This window comes from Pelobates fuscus, chromosome 3 (assembly GCF_036172605.1).
Source record: "Pelobates fuscus isolate aPelFus1 chromosome 3, aPelFus1.pri, whole genome shotgun sequence".
NCBI classification, from domain to species: domain Eukaryota; kingdom Metazoa; phylum Chordata; class Amphibia; order Anura; family Pelobatidae; genus Pelobates; species Pelobates fuscus.
In genome coordinates this window covers 152,385,155-152,404,827 of record NC_086319.1, presented here as the reverse complement: position 1 = coordinate 152,404,827, position 19,673 = coordinate 152,385,155, and the positions used below count along the sequence as shown (strand labels likewise).

Below are 19,673 nucleotides of genomic sequence, written 5' to 3'. Positions count from 1 at the left end.
GTTGTGGTCGCTGGTTTCGGTCTAGACCCTGTCTCCTATCGTTCTCCGTCGGTTTAACCCCCTGGGAGCCCCTCGCTGGTTGCCTGTTGGTGTGCGCTTAAGGGGGGGATTCCTACCTTCCTCCGCTTGGCTGCCCGGACCTGAGGTAGGTCCTTGAGTGAGGACGTTGGCGGTGGGGGTCGCATGCGGGTCTCCCATTGCTCCCAAAAAGGCGTTGAAAATCTTGTTCAGCCGACGTTCCGTCTCGAGCCATGTGCCTCGTGGGTCGTTGGTAAGGAAGGCATCCGCCATTTTGAGAGTTTCTCCGGTTGGCAGTTCAGGGTCTCGAGTGGCGGCAGAGGTCTCCCAGTTTTGTTTGGGGAGCGTGTGAGGGTGGATCGGGATATCCCCCGCCGGTCCAGAGGTCCAGAGGGGTGGGAATGCAGGCCCAGCGTTGTAGTCGCTGCTTGTCTCGGCGGTGGGAGAGCGTCCGCCTCTCCCGCGCCCGCCTCGCTTGTAGGCCGCAGGGACCTGTCGGGTGTGCATCGCAGGAAACGGCTCATTTAAGGTATCGTTTTGTTCCTGTCGATGTTGTCAGTTGCTTGGTGGCCTCCTAGCTTCTTTTTATTGTTGTTTTGTGGGCAATATTGTCGCTTTATTTCTCTTGTTTGGCAGGAGCTGTGGAGGCTAACGTCCTCTCTGCTCTGCGGCTAGGCCACGCCCCCAGCTTATTATGTTTTTAAAACAAGAACTGTGCAAAATTTTCTAAGCCACTGTTTAATATATCTATGTTTAAATATGAATGCACGCTGTTGTGGCGTATAAATGCGCTTTGTACTCACCTGCACAAAAAAAATAAAGAATTATAAAAAAAAAAATTTAATCTGCCATTTGAGTGCCCAGTCCCCCAGCGGCCGTTTTCAATTTATTTAGGGCGGCCTGGGGGGCAATTGCCACCCTGCCCAGCCCGCCCCTGGGCTTTTGTGATGTTGGTCTGTCATGCAAATATACTTAATAAAACTGTCCTTATAGAATCCCATAGTTTGGGGGTTCTATTTGTTTGTTGGCTTAAATTAAAGGGAAAAAACACCAAACATTGATGTAAATGTATCTCTCAGAATACCTACATATATTGCTGTCTATTGGTTTTGTCAATCCATCTGTTGATTACCTGTTTTTATCAGCCCCAACAGATGCAACCACAGGCAGTTAAACCACAGATGCAACCACAACCTGGACCACAAGGAGGTGGTGGACCTCCTTCTCAGCCACGTCCTCCACCGCAAGGTACAGCCTTTAGTTACTTCCTTAATTTTTAGATTTGCTTCCATATTCCCCTTAATTGTTTTAAAAAAAAGATTACTCCTCCACACCTAAAGCTTCCCTTCCACACCTAACAGATTTATTTTGAGAAATTTATGATACGTTCATTAATCCAGTTTTTCCTATAGAGAGGCATTGGGGTACTTAATGCACGTGCAATCACCACTATGCACCAATCAGCATCTACAATCTCTAGTGCATCTCTATGGGAAGAGTTAACTTTCTGTATTGCTAATTCAGAATTACACTTCTGTGCTAGCAATGCCAATTTCATCCATATTTGGAAAGCAGTGATAGGCAGACGGCATCAGATGAGTCCTGTAATGGGAAAGTTGACATCCATTGATATGAAAATTATAAAATCCAATGAAGCATTTTGAGAAAAAATTATAGTCCACTTTTAATAGTAGTTTGCTGAAAGTAGGTATTTCTGTGGCATGTATAGCACAAATAAAAAGATTCTTCAAAATATATTTTTTTACATAGGAGGTCCGCATCCAGCCCAGAGTTCCACACCTGCCAGGCCAGCTCCTGTACAGCAGAGGTTGTCTCCACAGGGCCAGCAACCACAAACTTCACAGCCCAGCCCTCCCCAGACTCAGAGGTCTCCAAACTCTCCTCAACTACCACGGCCAGCAGGTGGGACTTCCCCAAATCAGACCCCAAAGCCTGCCTCACCACAGCAGTCAAGACCTCAAGCTCCTGGACAGGCACAGTCTCAACAGGGCCAAGGAACAACTGCTAAACCACAAGCGTCACCTCACCCTCATCTCAAGTAAGTACCCTCAAATCCTGTGTGAGACATCTGATCTTTTTAATCTACTTATAATGCAGTATATATACAGTACAGATCATATTTTCCTTCCAATTTGAGTATTTGTTCTAGTAAATTGTATTATTCCTATATATTTTGACACATTCTACCTGTTTGATCATCCCTCTCAACATTACAAAAGAACACAGAGGGGCACTTTAGTAACTACGGAGCACCTTCATTTACTGTACAGTTACCACTTCTCACACCAGCAACTTTACTTTCTGTATGTGAAATTATATCTGAGAAAAGATGGCAAGTCATACTATGCTTGATACATAAATTAAATTGTAGCAACAAGCCATGTGCTTTCCTATCTATCAATGTGATGGTCTGACCCACTACCTGATAAAAAAGAAAAAAAAATCCTACAATCATTTTCTTTTATTGTCCCATGAGCAGATGAGCATTCACATATGTTTTAAGGCCATGGGCCTGTATTTATGGGAGGAGTTTGAATCCATCTTAAAAAACCCAATTACCCTCTTACCGGGGCCTATCTCGTTCAAGTGATACGTTAGCTAAGCTACCACTTGGACTTACTGTTCAGCTCTCCGTGCCATCATTTCCTGAACTCACCCTGTTCCAGCATTGTATTACTTGCCTCCATGAAATCGACTACTCTCCGCACCAACAGCTGCCTCCATCCGCTTCGGAGCCTCGCTGCCGGTCGCTTCCTGGGTCCAGTCTCACGTTTTTTTTGCAAGGTAACGCAAGGTGTTCGGTATGTTGCTCCTGAACGGTTGAGCATTGCTCAGTTCGGGAGAAACTCTCAGTTGTCTAGGTAATTATGAAGTATGTTAATTCGGTACTTTTGTGCTATATATTGAATCAGTACTTTCCTAGGGAACAAATTCGTATGTTAAGTTATCTTGAGATCCATTTCGCATTGTTCATAAGTCTTGTTCTCTTCATTTTGGGAGCCTGGTTCATATTCGTTGATAGTTCAATATTTTTAGGAGCTTATCTATTAAAATGGAATTCCTGGTTGGTTTTAAAATTTCAAGTTAATCGGTTTTGCCTACACAACAGTTTTGCTATGTTCTTTATCATGGAACACTGTATATTATTCTATGGAGGGGGGGAGGGGTCAACACTAGTGTATCGTATCATATGGTTCCAGAGTATTTTCATTTTACAACTGTTCACTGTTATATTTTGTCCATGTGTTAGTCAGGTCAGGCGGAAATTTTAAATAAAACACATACACGTGCAAATCTGGCCTTATAGTTATGGAATTGTGAATTATGTATAAATTGTATTGATCTGCAATAATCTCTCATAGGTAGCATAAGCCTGGCCCTTCGTGGCCTTCTCAGCAGTTTTCACAAGGCATTCATCATTTCCTTAATGTTTATCATAAGGTATATATTGTTATGTTATTTCAATATAATGCCTTCACATACTGATGGTATCACTCAGCATTAGTCCTCATATTGGGTCACAGATTTTCCTGGCATTTATGCATCTTATATGCTTATCAGTCCTTGGGGGTTGGTGTGGGGCTTGCCTCTCTTAGTTTGACCCTTGTATGGTCAACAATAAGCATACTTTAACAATCAGACGCTTATAATTTACGGTTTCTGTCGTATACAATCCCGTGGTGGCATTTCAATTTAAGGTTGAAACACGTCTATTTTTCTATCTATTGCTCCTATTTTATAATCATTTCTATACTTTACAACTATTAGAGGACACAGTGAATTCATATTTCATATTTCCCTCAGGTATTTTTAGTTCTCTCAGTAATACTTTAATGTTACCCTCCCCCCTTTTTTTTCTTTGTTGTTGTTATACTCATAGGTATACAATTTTACTCATAGATCTCTATAAGCATTCCCACTTCTTCGGAGAAGTATTCTGCTGACCACTTGTGGATTACCTTCTACTATTTTTCTTTCTTGTTATTCCACTACTTACTTCCATTCTGTATTTACTCCTATAGGTGTATACTTTTCTTGTATCTATACTTGTCTGTCATAGACTACACTTGTACTTACTAAGGTACATGCCTTCTCCACTCACCTTAGCCATTGCAGGGTCAAGCCCACGTCTAGGGAGAGAACTGGCTGATAGGTGCAGATTCTGGCCTTTAGTTTTGTGTCTTTTAACCTCACAAATTAGCGAGGCCAAACTCCCTACCTCACCCTAGAGGTTTGCCCACAGCCCTATGTCATAGTTATTGCCTCGGATACCCTTCTTTTGGGTCCTAGTAAGGATACACCTGTCATGGCCAACCCCCACTCATAATGTTTCGGTGGCTACGTTTCCCTCAAGCCAAAATATTAGCTAGTGCCTTTCTCTGCCACTTGGCAATTAGCAGGGCCTCATCTATCACGGGGTAGATTAATTCTTCGCTTAATAGCACTAATTCAGCCAGCCAGTTATACATATTGGTATGCAGTTGTATGGGCCATTGATTATTTATTTTGTCACTTTCTAGCATGTCTCAAGCTTCTAGTCTGTCTCTTTCTGAAACCCCAGCTAGGCCCTGCACTCCCACACATCCCAGTTCTCCTGCTGAGTCACTCACCCATGCTACTCCCGGGTCCTTGAGGTCATGGACCATACCTAAACTGCGCCGTAGGTGCATCCCCTTCCCAGCCACTTCAAGAAAGGCGGAGAATAGGCTCCTATCCACCCACGGTAGCAGTCTCGCAGAGTAGTTTGAGCACTGTTACTCCCCTTCCCTCTACGACTCACATTATGACACCTGCACATTTGATCCTCACCTTCATCAGGAAAGACATTCTAGAGGGTAAGGATGTCTCACTACTTATTGCATCGCAGAACATTGTAGAGAACAGAACTTATAACTACTGGGATTTGTCAGTGGTCCTTAAGGCCAGGGACCCTAGACTAAATAAGAAACTTTCCATCCCTAAGTTCATACTCGTCTTTGGGCTCTACAGGAACGGCATATGTTCTTTTTACGACTATCACAAGTCGGTGTCAGTTTAATATTCAAACCGATTGGAGACATTTGGATACAGAGCTGTTCTGCAGGCATTTCACCGACTTGTAGCCACCTGCTTGTGCGATTTGTTCATCTTCCTCTCACTCCTCCAACTTGTACTCCTGCGAAGCCGACCCATCCACATCTACAACCCATGCATGTACCACACTTGGTTCCTCCGTTGCTCAAGATCGGGTTTAGAAGGATAAACTGGGCAGACCCATCATTTTCTTGCTCTATATGTTTTAAGGCACATGCAATGCTTTTTCCCAACAAATGACTTACGGAGGTTAATCTGGACAATCTCATATATCACTTACGTTCACACGCCTCCCACCCACTTGGTGGAATTCTTGGTGTCTGGTTTTTCCAAAGGTTTTCACACAGGTCTCGTGGTACTCCCCTCAGGCACACTGGAATGCCCCAATCTGTTGTCAGCCTATTCTGATCCCTCAACAGTACATACTCTACTGGACAAAGAAGTCTATATAGGTTTTGTATTAGGCCCATTCTCCCATCTACCTTTTCTGTCATGGTGCACGAACCCCATTGGTGATGTTCCTCACAAATCTTCAAATAAAAAAAAGGCTTATTATTGATCTTTCGGCTCCTCAATCTTCACATACACCAAGCTTAAATTCTCTCATCCCGGCAGAAGAATTCTCCCTACATTACGCCACTGTTGATAACGTCATACAGGCATTTTAACACGCAGGCAGGCACGCTTGGCTTAGCAAAACTGACATCTTTCAAGCTGCTATGAATCCACCCATCCCTATGGCACATTCACGGTGTTAAGTGGAGGGATAATTATTATTTTTACACTAGACTCACTTTTTGTTCCAGGAGCAGCCCGAAACAGTTTGATATTTTTGCAGAAAAGCTCTGTCGGCTGCTCCTTAATGTCGTTCGATGTCCCACAATGATTCACTACCTCGACGACTTTCTTCTGGTAGAAACTGGTACACAGACACCTCATTTTTTCAGCACCACTACTTTTTCTTTTTTTTACCACATTAGGTATCCCTATTTCACCTAAGACTCTTGTCCCCTCCACCAGATTGGTGTTCCTGGGCATTACCTTGGACACAGTCGCGTTTCAGGCAAGCCTCCCTGGTGAGAAGCTGGTTACGCATCAGGGAGGAGATGGACCATTTCCTGCAGGCTGGTTCGTATACTCGTAGGAAGCTTCAGTCTTTACTGGGGTTACTTAGCTTTGCTATGTGAATCATCCCGCAGGGAAGGGTGTTCCTTTCTAGGCTTCTTTGTCTCCTACCCCCTGCCATTGCTGATTTACGCATGTGGCAACATTTTCTCGTTTCTTGGAATGGCATTTATTTGTTTATTCCACCTCTTTATCACTCATCGTCCCTTATTATGACTGATGCAGCAGCCCATACAGCGTTTGCCGCTATTTTTGGGAATGTCCAGGTGTTCTTTCGGCTTCACCTCACAGCAGACAGGCTCTTGTCCAGGACTCCGCTATTCCAAGAGCTTGTGATGGACTAGCCAGTCTCCTGTCTCACGCCCGGTCACAATCACGTTCTGCACTCTCTGATAACACAAAGACAGCTTATGATAGGGCTTTGATAGTTTTTCAAATGTTTGCCATGGAATTCCACATCCAGGAGCATTTCTCCATAGAATTCATGGTACCTTTTTCTTCTGTTTGCCACCGTGACCTTAAATTAGCACGATTTAACTTTATATCACGGGGATTCAACATCATGTACTCACCACTTATACCAATCACACACCTTTCCTCACAGCCTATCCCATCATTATGGGCTATTAATAAATCAGACCCCCTACATCATCCAGGATACCCATCGATGGTCCAATATTCCAAGCCCTCTCTGATGTACTTGACTCATGACCATTCGACATTCCTACGAGTCAAGTAATTAAAACCGCTATTTATATAGCATTCTACTTTTTTTGGAGACCCCAAGAGTTTACAGTAGCTAGACAGACATCATCTCCAGCTTAAAAATATCAGATATCACTAAACATCATGATCACTATATACTTACTCTACCCACACTCAGACATGTCACACACAATTCACCACTACTCTCACTGCAAGGAATCCCTCTGACTCCTGCTAAATTCATATTCTACATTAGAACACTACTCCTGAGATTTGGTTTCAATCCGGCATAATTTTCATTTAGAATAGGGGCAGCTTCAGCCGCTTCCAGCACTGACACTCCAGTGCATATTATTAAAAGATTGGGGAGATGAAAATCCTCAGTCTAAATCGTTATATACCTCATACAGAGAAAGAAATGAGGAAAGCTTTTAAAGGTTTGACATGGTAAATTTGATGCAACAAAGTGTGTTCTTTGATACATTTTCGCCCTTTTTTATTACAGGCCTACCTGTACGTTTGTTACAGCACACCCCACCCAACTTTGCATTAACCGGAATCACGCATTTTACTATTATGTTTCCAACCACAAGTTTTAAGGCTATAGCACTGTATTTGTGGGAGGAGTTTGATTCTATCTAATCCAATAAAAACCCAATTACCCATTTGTCTGGGCTGTTTTTGTTCAGGTTATCCCACCCACCTTACCCCTTATACTTTATTTTTTAATACCTTTACTCTTGGTGGGCCCTCTTTTATAACAGGCCTACCTGTACTTTGGTTACGACATACCCCAACCAACTTTGCATTAACCCAAATCACGCACATTACTATTATGTTTCCAACCACAAATATATATATTCTCAGAGAAGTATTGGATTGGCTGGATAATGTTTTTAAACACTGTATTGCACAGTTCATTGTTATGTATTCATTTTCTCTCACTTTCTGTCTCAAATATACTGTTATTATTTTAGCTGGTGGTGACGTTTGTGATTGTTTTTTTCCTTTTAGCAAATCCCAGTCTCTGACCAACAATTTCAACATCTCAGATCCCTCCCAGCGCTCTGGTGGAAATGAAGATGAGGCAAAAGCCGAGACCATTCGTAACTTGAGAAAATCCTTTGCCAGTCTCTTCTCTGACTAATGCCAGGTTCAGCTATCTGTTGGCTTCAGAGATGGAATAATCTTCCAGACAACTTGTATTAATGCCACCTCTTCCTACAGTGACCACAGATGATCCTGATATTCTCCTTTAGCACTTCAGGATCATACAGAAACAAATCATGCTCCACCAAAGCCTGAATACTTAGTGAAAAGAGTTCACTTTTCAGAAAATAAGAGCTTATGGTCAACCCTCCTTCTGCAAAATACAAATTAAAACCACAGGTCAGGTATTATTATTTTGGATCTAGATCCAATTCAAAGATAGGTAGTCTATATGACCAGCAAGGTTTCAGTTTATTGGAGAATGACCATTTACATTCTTGAGCTTTGTCCTTCAAACATGGTAGGTTAACCATGCTCTACTTTTATATATTTGAGTCAACTCAGAGCTTTTAAAATGTATCAGGCATTCAGAGTCTGTTGTTTATTAAACCAAACAATGTGTCCCGAGTCAACAATGTACCAATGTATGAGCCAGAAATAGCAGTGCTCAAGTCTGGTTATCAGAAAGTCACAATAATGTAGATCTCCAGGAATACTATTGGCACCAGACCACTTCATCTGATTAAAGTAGTCTGCGTACAGTTTCCCTGTTCGCTTAACCCTGCAATCTAAAGCATTGCTGCTACAGAGAAACTTCAATGTTTACATTGCAGCGTTAAGACTGCATCTAGTGGCTGTCTACCAGTTTCATGAAGTTGACTCCGTGAAACGGTAATGACGTGCTCACGCTTTGCATGAGGATATCCAGTGTGATGAGAAACCATTGCGTCAATATGTTTCTATGGGGAAGGCCTAATATGCATGGCACTTGCCACACATGTGCATTAGGTTCCCACATTGACGTGACATCAGAGGAGGAGGGGGAAATCAGCGCTAGAATCAGGTAAGTGTTTAACCGTTTACATGGGGGCAGAGGGACACTCTAGTGTTATGAATACAGCTTTGTATTCTTACTACTATAGAGTTTCTTTACTGCTTGAATTTTCTTATTATTACAGTCCAATAAAATAATGGATTCATTGATTGTCCTGCAAGAGATCAAACATAAATTACCCCAAATTATGGAGCCTTGGAGAGTCAAGCTAGTCTTCAAAGGACAGGACCAACTTTAGTTTTTAAAGGGAAGCTTTGATGAAAATATTGCTTTGGAGAGTTAAAGACATGGTAGCATTGTGTACTGTGGTGAAAAGTATATGTTCAGCTGCTTTCATTCATAATGCAAACTTATCAGGTTAATATTGGTACATGAGCGGCTTGGTATCTATTTGTACTTATATGTATCTTTTGTCCAAAATACCACAGTAACAAGATGAAGGATGTATGTGTGCATATAAAATGCAAAACATTTAGAAAAATCATTAAGAAGGCATTGGAATTATGCAAAATGTTGATACTAGGTTCCCTTAAAGAAAAAGTATACATGAAATTCTCAAGAGTATTCATGTACTGTTTGAGTTTAAAAACACAAATCTGCTTTGCTGCAAAAATTTATTTCAGACTCATAACCTGGAGCTGTATTAGATTCACTAAAGGTTAATATTTAACCCCTTAAGGACACATGACGTGCCTGACACGTCATGATTCCCTTTTATTCCAGAAGTTTGGTCCTTAAGGGGTTAAAAGATATCTTATTATCCCAGACCCCAGTCTAATAAAATGTGAGGCTAATTTCTGGTCATTCTAACCTTGGCCAAGATTAGACACTCCAATGTTCTGCGGAAGCTTGAAACTACGTCCTGTCTAATGCTGCCAGTCTGTGTAAAGACTACGCTTATTCCAAGATGGTTCAAGCCATGAGTTGAGGATCACAATTCCTTCCATCAAAACCTGCTCACTGAATTGCTCTTGTTCTGACACTAATGCCTACAAGAGACCTTGCATTCTTTTATTCCCAACCCTGACAAGCCTCATGTTTACAGAATACACATGGACACCACATTTACACTTATTGCACCAATATCTAGTTACTTGATGGCCCGTTATACATTATATTCGTTTTGTACCCATTAGTAAATTTCAGCTTGGTTCTTTATAGAGGTCTGTTAATGCTTAGTCATCTTGGGACAGGTTTATGCAACAATGTCTACTGCAATATAATATCTTCCTATATTACCTGTACAATCAGACACCACTTGTCTTCCCATTCCTTACAGTAATCCTTCCATACAGATCAACAATTATATTCTTTAAGATTTACATGGAATTCAAGATACATGTCAATACTGTCTTAATCTCTTATGGTTACGAGACTTTGAGACATCCTGTATTTCTTGATCTTAATCCACCCAGCAAGAAAAATGTTAATAAAGTTGAAGTGTGTTTTTTGGATACTTTTATCAGGACACAGCTACTGTGCTTCCAAGGTCTCTAAAGAGGCCAACTACGAAGCCATATACTTGATGTTTTCATTCTGTTTGAAAGAACTCATAACCAATATGATGGTAAAACTAGCATTTGTGTGTCTTGCTTTAAGTGAATCTATCCTCCCCCTCACCAGATATATGTTTATTGTAAGTAACAGAGAATGTAAAACCTCTTTATATGTTGCCTTAACATAGTTTACCAGATACTGCCTAAACCGATTAACTAAATATAGCTGCTCTAACAAGTTTTCATGCATCCTCAACTAACACTTTGAGAAGAGTGGTACTACTGTGAAAAAAATATTTAAAATGTTTTCACTAATAGAGAGACACACATATAATTTAGAACCAGACAAGATTATACATTCATACATAGAGAAGGCAACTGCTAAGGCAACTGATACTCATATACACATATAAGATACACAATTATGTATCAAGCCAGCAGTCTTCATACTTGTCCTCAACAACTGTAAATCAATATGAATGGTCTGAGAAAGTTTTAACTGGTCAAGTGTTTTTTGTGTTTTTTTTTTTTTTTTTTAATAAATCCTTAAAGAAACACTAGCACCACCATAACAAGTACATCTTAATGAAATTTATATTCATATTATATTTATATGTCAGGAGTATCTTGGCACCACCGTACCTGAACTTCAGGGGTTCAAACATGGTATTAAATGCTTTTTAGAATTGATGCATCATTTAAAAAATGTTAACACAACATATAGACAGGTTTTTGTTTTTTTTAAATACTGATTAATATAATTTATTTTACGTTATCTAAACTCTGTTTTATCTAAACTAGTTAGCTGCATGTTCAAGAAGATTTAAGCTGGAAATCATTTTTTATAGCGAAATATTCATTTAGTGACATTCTATTCTACAATAAAACAAAGGTCATAGAAACTCACGTTTGTAACCTCCTAATGCAGAAATAATAGTATATGTGCATAAAAAGAAATGTGAATAAAATGAATTCAAACTGTTTCAGATAGGAGAGCAGAGGATATGACCCTGAAGTCCCATCTTGTTTCTCACCCTCCTCAGTTTATGTTCTATTTCTGTATTTGTGTTTATTTATTGACAACATTAAAAGCAAAATGAAATAAAAATATCTGTATTCTGATTTTACTTCATTACAATCTACTAATCATAGTATTTGATAATAATATAATCTATGTATTCTCTAAGCAGTATTTTGAGCATCTCGGCAATGAAAAAGAAAATTATAATTGCAGCAATTGCTGCTATCATCACAACGGGGGAAACTGGTTCTATACAATTTCTTTTTGCAGAAATAATGAATAACACATGTAATTGGGGAGTGCGGGCTCTAAGAACTTCTAAAGTAAATAAACTAAGCTGTAAGATATGATTGCAAATGAAACAATCTTTTCATGTAGTATGTGTGAGTCACAGCCAGGAAGGTGTGGCTTGTGCTGCATAAACACAAACAAAAGTGATTTATCTCCTAAATGGCAAAGAACTGAGCAGTGAAACTACTGCGGTATGATGTATATTCCACAGCTGCTTCATGAAAGAAACACTCCAAAGACCTAAAACAGTTTAGATTGCTGAAGAGCTTTATTTGCAAAGTGTCTTTTTTTTTATTTTGCAAAAAGTGCATATTTTAGTCTTTCTACCAGACAGACGGTCTTGTAACTTCACGGTTTGCTTTGCGAAGTGGAGCTAAACTCAGAAGGCAGCAATTGTTCAGAGCACCTGCCTTGCAAAGACTTCTCATTGAGTTGCATTACAAAGTCTGTGATTGCACAGCCACAAAAACTGTTTTTAGAAATGTCCTCATTGAATAATGCATTAAATGTTTTTGATGAGGGTATATCTGCTAGATAGTGATTTTGGAAGGGAGGGGGCACTGAAGGATCCCTTTAAGCTAAAGCTGTTATGATGTTTAGAGGATCTCTTTCATTGTGCAAGAGCACTCACACTGAATCTGAGTATTAAAGCCTTTGATGTGAATTTGCCTTCTATTGGCACATAATAATTAGACAATACATTATATATGGCTCTTTGTAGCCAAGTGTTTAAAGAGTACTGGTCATTTTTTTATTTATCAACTCACTAGATCAAAGCTGTCTGAGAGTCACCTATTGAGACCTATTGTTTTTTGCTATGCACATATTCTGATTAAAACCAAAATAAATAATAATTACACAATACATTATATATAGCTCTTTGTAGCCAAGTGTTTAAAAAGTAAATGTGGCATACTAACCATCATGTGTAATATAGACCACAAAACCTGGCCTATCAAAATTACAATTTGTTTTGTTCTGGATTACATTTCAGCCTGATTTGACTGATTCAGCAATTCGGAATTGTCTGGATTTCTGAATCAACGGAAACTAAATGAAACCAAAAGGATCCATATCAAACTGATTCGTTTCAGATCCATTTGTTTCAATAAGGATAGCAGGTTAAAATCAAGAGTGTTTCTTAAAGTTGATCTTTCAACTGTTTAGTAAATAGTTCTCTAATTTAATATTCCTAAAATTAAAATTCCCACCTAATGATAGTGATACCGGAGAAACTGACGGAAGCGAAGCACAGAGAGATGGACACAGGTTTCTTCAGGAAGGAAGAGATTCTTTATTGGATCACCGATCGGGACTCAGAGGGACTAACGTCACCAAAATACAGCAAGTTCTGAGCCCCGGACAATAGTGCAGGCTCCTTATATAGGCACATAACTCCTCCCATATTAAGCTCCACCCGCACATTCTCTTGACCAATCAATACAAATAAGAATTAACTTCCTGCTTGACCGCATGGCCTGTCCAGCACAATGGAGGAGGGGAATACTACATCCTGTATTCTTGCACATGCTCCGTACACTACTGATCGTATCTTGCCTCGTGCAACCAACTGATCGATACGTCAGCATATGCACGTACACATGCCACGTGGTAATCTCGGCCTACTAAATTTATTTTTACCGAGATTCCACCACATTCCCCCCTTTGATGCCTCTTGATATTTCACAATTACTTGAGGCATCACTTAACCTTAGTTTGCATACACCGCAAGTTACCTTGAACCAAACCAGACTTAACTTATGATGTGAATCTTCAACACTCATCTTCCTGCATTGGTTCTCCCTGATCTAGAGCCTCATATTTATAAATTGCCATTATCTGTGCAGCAGCCTTCCTCTCTGCTATATTTTCTATCAGGCTTTGCACAGACCTAACTACTAAGGGTATAAGACACGGCAGGAGTAGACACAACATTAAAATCAGTAGGACTCCACCTACCACTGCCTTAAGCCCTCCAAACCACTCATACCAGCTACCAAACCAACTACTTGGATTATACCCTTTCCATACCTGAGTAGGCACATGCGCTAGTTTAACCATATGGCTAGTAAGCTCAGCTATTGCTTGCCCTTCGTCATCTATTTGAAGACAGCAATTGCTCAGGTTAAACTTCCCACATACACCTCCCTCTACTGCCAAAAGGTAATCCAAGGCTAATCTATTTTGGTAGACTGCTGTCCTCATCCTGGTATTATGCTTCGCTAGAAGATTGAGCGCTTGTGATGTCTCGTTAGTAATAATCTCAACCACCGCCTGTAATCTTATAATACGGTTGAGCATATAAATAGGGGTTCTATAACCAAAGGTACCATCTTCTGCCCACGTGGCTGGCCCATAATAATCTATAATACGCTGGGGAGGCCATTCATTATCTTCCCAGGCGCCTATCTCTATGGGTCCCCTTTTCTTCCTATGATTCACATCATATACTTTAACACCTAAAGTCTCACCGGTTTCAATAGGTAACAAGAAGAAGGATGGTTTGAGCATACCCAACACACATGCCCCTTCCCAGTCCTGTGGCAACTCCGAATAGGCTTTCTTACCACAGATCCAGTACAAATTTGCTGGGGCTCTCCAGGTAGATGTGATGGATAGATCAAACCACACATCCTTTAAATTGGCGTATCTAGCAAACGGGTTAGATGGTTCTGAGACATTTGAAGCCGACCACCAAGTTGTATTCTTTGTATCATCATCATAAGCTTTTTGCCCTAGACAAGTTAATTCTCCTACAGAAGTATTATACATCATTCCTTTCCTTGCTATGCAAACATAACCTATGATGGAGGTCTTTAATCTCCACTCAGATTTACCTCTAACACTCATATGATAATCGGCTTGTGTAGATATTAATTGGTCAACTGCCTCAGAACCGGACATTACCTCCTTTGCTTCCCAAGGCCATTGGTCTCCCATGTTAGTACCTCCACACACATAGCAGTTGGTAACATTAAGACTACCGGCAATACTTTCGGCTAAATCAATGAACAGGTTTTTAGCATTATGGGGGATCTTATTATCTATACTCATCTCTTCATAAAAGGAATGGTATACTTGATGAGTTTGGGAGGATACCGTATCAGTCTCTATCCCTATAAACAATACTGTCCCAGGATCTAAACCCGTCCCATATATTTGAAACCCAAATAAATTACCATACTTGTCTAAGAACTTGTCGGGGTTATTTATAAGTATGGACTGGATTGCATTCCATAGACTTACAATATGGGCTGGTAGGCAACTTAGTCACTATCATGTCCTTGTCTACTGTCTGTCCCCAAGTTGCCCACCCCACACAAGACCAATATGGGCAAAAGTTATAATCTCTATTTGGGCATCTAGGACTCACATATTTATTTTTACTCTTGGGACAAATATATTTATCGTTAGACCCATACGTCCTCTCCCATCTAAGATCCCCACATACATTCCACGGCTTTCTACCACTTGATATCGCCTTACACACATCAAATAGCAGAACACCCGAAGAATGTACGGATTCTAATACTGTCTTGTTAATTAGGGTCCCCTGAGGATCTCCATTCCTGAGAGTCAACCAAATTGTAAGAGGTTGATACTCCGGACTGAAGCACTTAGGTTCTCCTACTCCTAAATGGCACACACTATATTCTATATTTAGGTATCTACATCTTGATACATCTCCTTTACACTCGTATTGTGAATGCCAAATTAGGGTTTGGGAAATATGGTTACCTGTTCTTGTAGTCTTAATGCATACCTCACAGCTAGGAGTGTCGGTACCTCTACCTTCCTGAATATAAAAATACACATAAATAAACATTATCAAGAACACATCTTTCGTCGTCATCCTCAGTCTTCGTCCGTGCGAAGGCACCTCAGCTTCCAGGATGTAAGGGCTGCAGGGAATGGAGTTCTGCTCTTCTTCACAGGAGTCCCTTCGAGACTTTCCCTGGCTTATATACTATACGTCGGTGGGCGGACAGGCTTTATTATGGCCCTCTCACTCACGCACCAAATCTCTGAAACAATAAAATTTTGTAATCCACAAAGTTCCTCGTCACTCCGACTGAGTCGTGCGTTTTAACCGGATCTTGCAGGGATTCTCTGGATCTGCTGTAACTTGCCAAGAATCGACTGCTGCTGGTTTAACCCTGGAGTGATGTATCCACGGAGTCACTTCGGCTACTTTTATCGCTGTAGGGGTAGACAAAAGAACAACATAAGGACCTCTCCACTTGGGCCCTAACAGTACATTATTCCACTCTTTAATCCACACTTGGTCTCCTGGATGGTAACTATGAACTGGGGGATAAATATTCACAGGTAATCTATCTTGTACCCATTTCTGTACCTCCTCCATAGTCTTACCCAACTCTACAACCTGCTGCCGGGTAATTCCTTCTCCCAACTGACTCAAGTCCCCCCTTAAGTTACCAAGTATGGGAGGTGGTCGCCCATACATGATTTCAAAAGGAGAGAGGTCCATCCTTCTTGTAGGGGTACTGTGGATTCGCAATAGAGCTATGGGTAAGAGAACGTTCCATTTTAGTTGGGTTTCCTGACACATTTTAGCCAACTGATTCTTAATAGTTCTATTCATTCTCTCTACCTTACCAGAACTCTGGGGTCTATATGCTGTATGAAGCCTCCACTTTATACCAAGCATATGAGTTAGTTGTTGTAGGCACTGATGAACAAAAGCTGGACCATTGTCCGATCCTATAGAGCAGGGTAGTCCATATCGGGGTATTATTTCTCGTAGCAGGAATCTCACAACTTCTCCTGCTTTCTCTGTACGAGTAGGACATGCTTCTACCCAGCCTGAATAGGTGCACACAATTACCAACAGGTAACGATGTCCACCCGATTTAGGCATTACTGTATACTCAATTTGTAAATCGGACATGGGGAGTCCCCCCATAAACTGGACTCCTGGTGGCTTTACTGGTCCTTGCCTTGCATTATTTTTAGCACACGTTACACATCTTCGTACAATGGCCTGAGTCAAGTTGGACAATCTTGGTATGTAGAAATGTTTTCTGAGAGATTCTTCTGTGCTGTCTCTCCCAGAATGTGTCCCGTTGTGATAGTTTTGGGCAATTTCTACCGCTAGTGATGCTGGAATGACTATTCTTCCATCTTCTAACTGATACCATTTGTTCTCCAAATACTTTCCAGGTTCAGTCTTTAACCACTCCTCTTCTTGAGCTGTATAAACTGGAGTCCATTGAGACAGTGGAGTTGGTATAAGGGCAGCTATATGCCCCACATATTCCTGTCTTCCCGATTCAGCGGCACGCTTAGCTGTACTGTCTGCCATCCGATTTCCTTTAGTTACATCACCATCTCCTCTCAGATGCGCTCGACAATGTATGATACCGACTTCTTTCGGCTCCCACACTGCTTCCAATAGTTGTAGGATTTCAGCTGCGTACTTGATTTCTTTGCCTTCTGAATTCAATAGTCCTCTTACTTTATACAAAGCTCCGTGGGCATGAGTGGTTAAAAACGCATATTTGGAGTCCGTGTAGATGTTCACTCTTCAACCTTCAGCCAATTGTAACGCTCGTGTCAGTGCTATCAATTCTGCCTTTTGTGCTAATGTTCCTTTCGCCAGTGGCCGAGCTTCTATCACCTTGTCTATTGTTGTTACTGCATATCCTGCATAGCGGATCCCTTCTTTCACATAACTACTGCCGTCGGTGTAATATTGAACATCGGGGTTCTGGATGGGAAAATCACGAAGATCTGGTCTACTTGAAAATACTTCATCCATTACTTCCAAACAATCATGTTGACTTTCAGTAGGTTGTGGCAAAAGGGTAGCTGGATTTAAGGTGTTTACAATCTCTAAATGCACTCTTGGGTTTTCACACAACATTGCTTGATACTTGGTCATATGGCTATTACTAAACCAATGATTTCCTTTGTAATCCAACAACGTCTGTACTGCATGTGGGACTCGTACATAAAGTTCTTGACCCAGAGTGAGTTTATCGGCTTCAGCTACTAGCAGGGCGGCTGCAGCTACGGCTCTTAGACAAGGTGGAAGTCCGCTGGCCACTGCATCCAATTGCTTAGACATGTAGGCAACAGGTCTTTGCCATGATCCCAAGTACTGTGTCAATACTCCCACAGCCATTCTTCTTTGCTCATGTACATACAGGTAGAATGGTCGTGTGTGATCAGGTAGACCTAATGCTGGGGCACTCATCAAAGCCTTCTTCACATCTTCAAATGCCGTTTGCTGTTCTTGAGTCCATAAGAAGGGGTCGTGCTCTGTACCTTTGATAGCTGCATACAGAGGTTTTGCCAGTATCGCGTAGCTGGGAATCCATATCCTACAGAAGCCTGCTGCCCCCAAGAATTCTCGCACTTGTCTTCTATTCTTGGGTATCGGTATTTGGCACACAGCTTCTTTTCTCTCTGGCCCCATAATTCTTTGACCTTCAGAGATATGGAATCCCAGATATTTGACAGTTGGCAAGCACAACTGAGCCTTCTTTCTAGACACCTTGTATCCTGCCTTCCAGAGAATGTGTAATAGATTGTGCGTTGCTTGCTGACATATTTATTTTGTAACTGCTGCTATCAACAAGTCATCTACATACTGTAACAATACACACTCTCCTGGGATGGACTCGAAATCCAGTAGATCTTGACTTAGAGCTGAACCAAATAGGGTAGGCGAATTTTTAAACCCTTGGGGCAGTCTTGTCCAGGTCATTTGGCGTTTTGAGCCCGTTACAGCGTTCTCCCATTGAAAAGCGAAAATACATTGACTTTCTGCGGCAATTCGGAGGCAAAAGAAGGCATCTTTGAGGTCTAAGACTGTAAAGTAAGTAGCCCCGCCCGGAATTAAAGCAAGCAGGTTATATGGATTGGGTACAACTGGATGTATACTAACAACCGCATCATTGACTGCTCTCAAGTCCTGCACAGGTCGATACTCATCTGTACCGGGCTTTTAAACAGGCAGCAATGGGGTGTTCCAGGGGGAAGTACAGAATTTTAGGATACCATACCGTATGAACTTATCCAGATAAGATTGGATGTTCTTCTTAGCCTTCTGCGGGATGTGATATTGTCTTAGGCTCACTGGATAAACCCCAAGTTTTAGTTAGATTTTAATAGGTGGAATATTGCGGGCCAGTCCTGGTGGGTTGTTCTCTGCCCAAACTCCTGGTATGTTGAATAAGGACTCATCACTCCTAGGGTTTTGGCTAGTCAACGCTGTATAAAGTCGCTACTCTTCTTCCTTTGGTACGGATAATGTCATAATACCTGAAGGTCCATTAAACTTTAAGGATGTTGTTCCATTTGGTAGGAACGTAATCTGTGCTTGTAATTTGGATAGCAAATCACGTCCCAGCAATTGGACTGGACATTCAGGCATATAAAGGAATTGATGTTTTCACTACGTGGCCTCCCAATGTACAGAGTCGACTTTTAAGAACCGGTTTTTCAGCACTTCTTCCAGTTGCTCCTATTACAGTAATAGTCCTTCCAGATGGAGGAGCAACTAGATTAGTCACCACTGAATGTTCAGCACCAGTGTCGATCATGAACGCACTCCTTTTTCCCCCTATTGATACATCGACCATAGGCTCCGCTCGACCAAGGGGGATGGAGCCCGGTCGGTATCAATAGTCCTCCATGACCGTGTCAGCCAATCCTACAAAGTCCCTGCCTTCTCTATCGCGGGACCTTTGCGCTGCTGGGAAATACCTATCTTCCCTAACACTTCCTCTGTTCCCATTGCTCCCTCTATTACCATTACTCCCTCCGGGGCCTCCTCTACCTCTCGCTCTGCCTCTAAAGTTTCCATAACCTGCCCTGGGTTGGTCTCTCTCGTACTGCTCTCTTTGTGGAC

At 41.3% G+C, this 19,673-nt stretch overlaps 1 protein-coding gene across 2 annotated transcripts in view; it reads left to right on the top strand.

Moving 5' to 3' along the window:
* Window positions 1–9,650, top strand: part of SYN3 (synapsin III) — a 457,322-nt gene extending 447,672 nt beyond the window's left edge. For both annotated transcript variants that reach the window (XM_063447546.1, XM_063447547.1), the window contains exons 12-14: window positions 1,164–1,266; window positions 1,789–2,077; window positions 7,957–9,650. In XM_063447546.1, coding sequence (XP_063303616.1) covers window positions 1,164–1,266; window positions 1,789–2,077; window positions 7,957–8,089 — 525 coding nt within the window. In that variant the 3' untranslated portion in view covers window positions 8,090–9,650. The remainder of the gene's footprint in view (window positions 1–1,163; window positions 1,267–1,788; window positions 2,078–7,956) is intronic.
* Window positions 9,651–19,673: the final 10,023 nt, after the last annotated feature.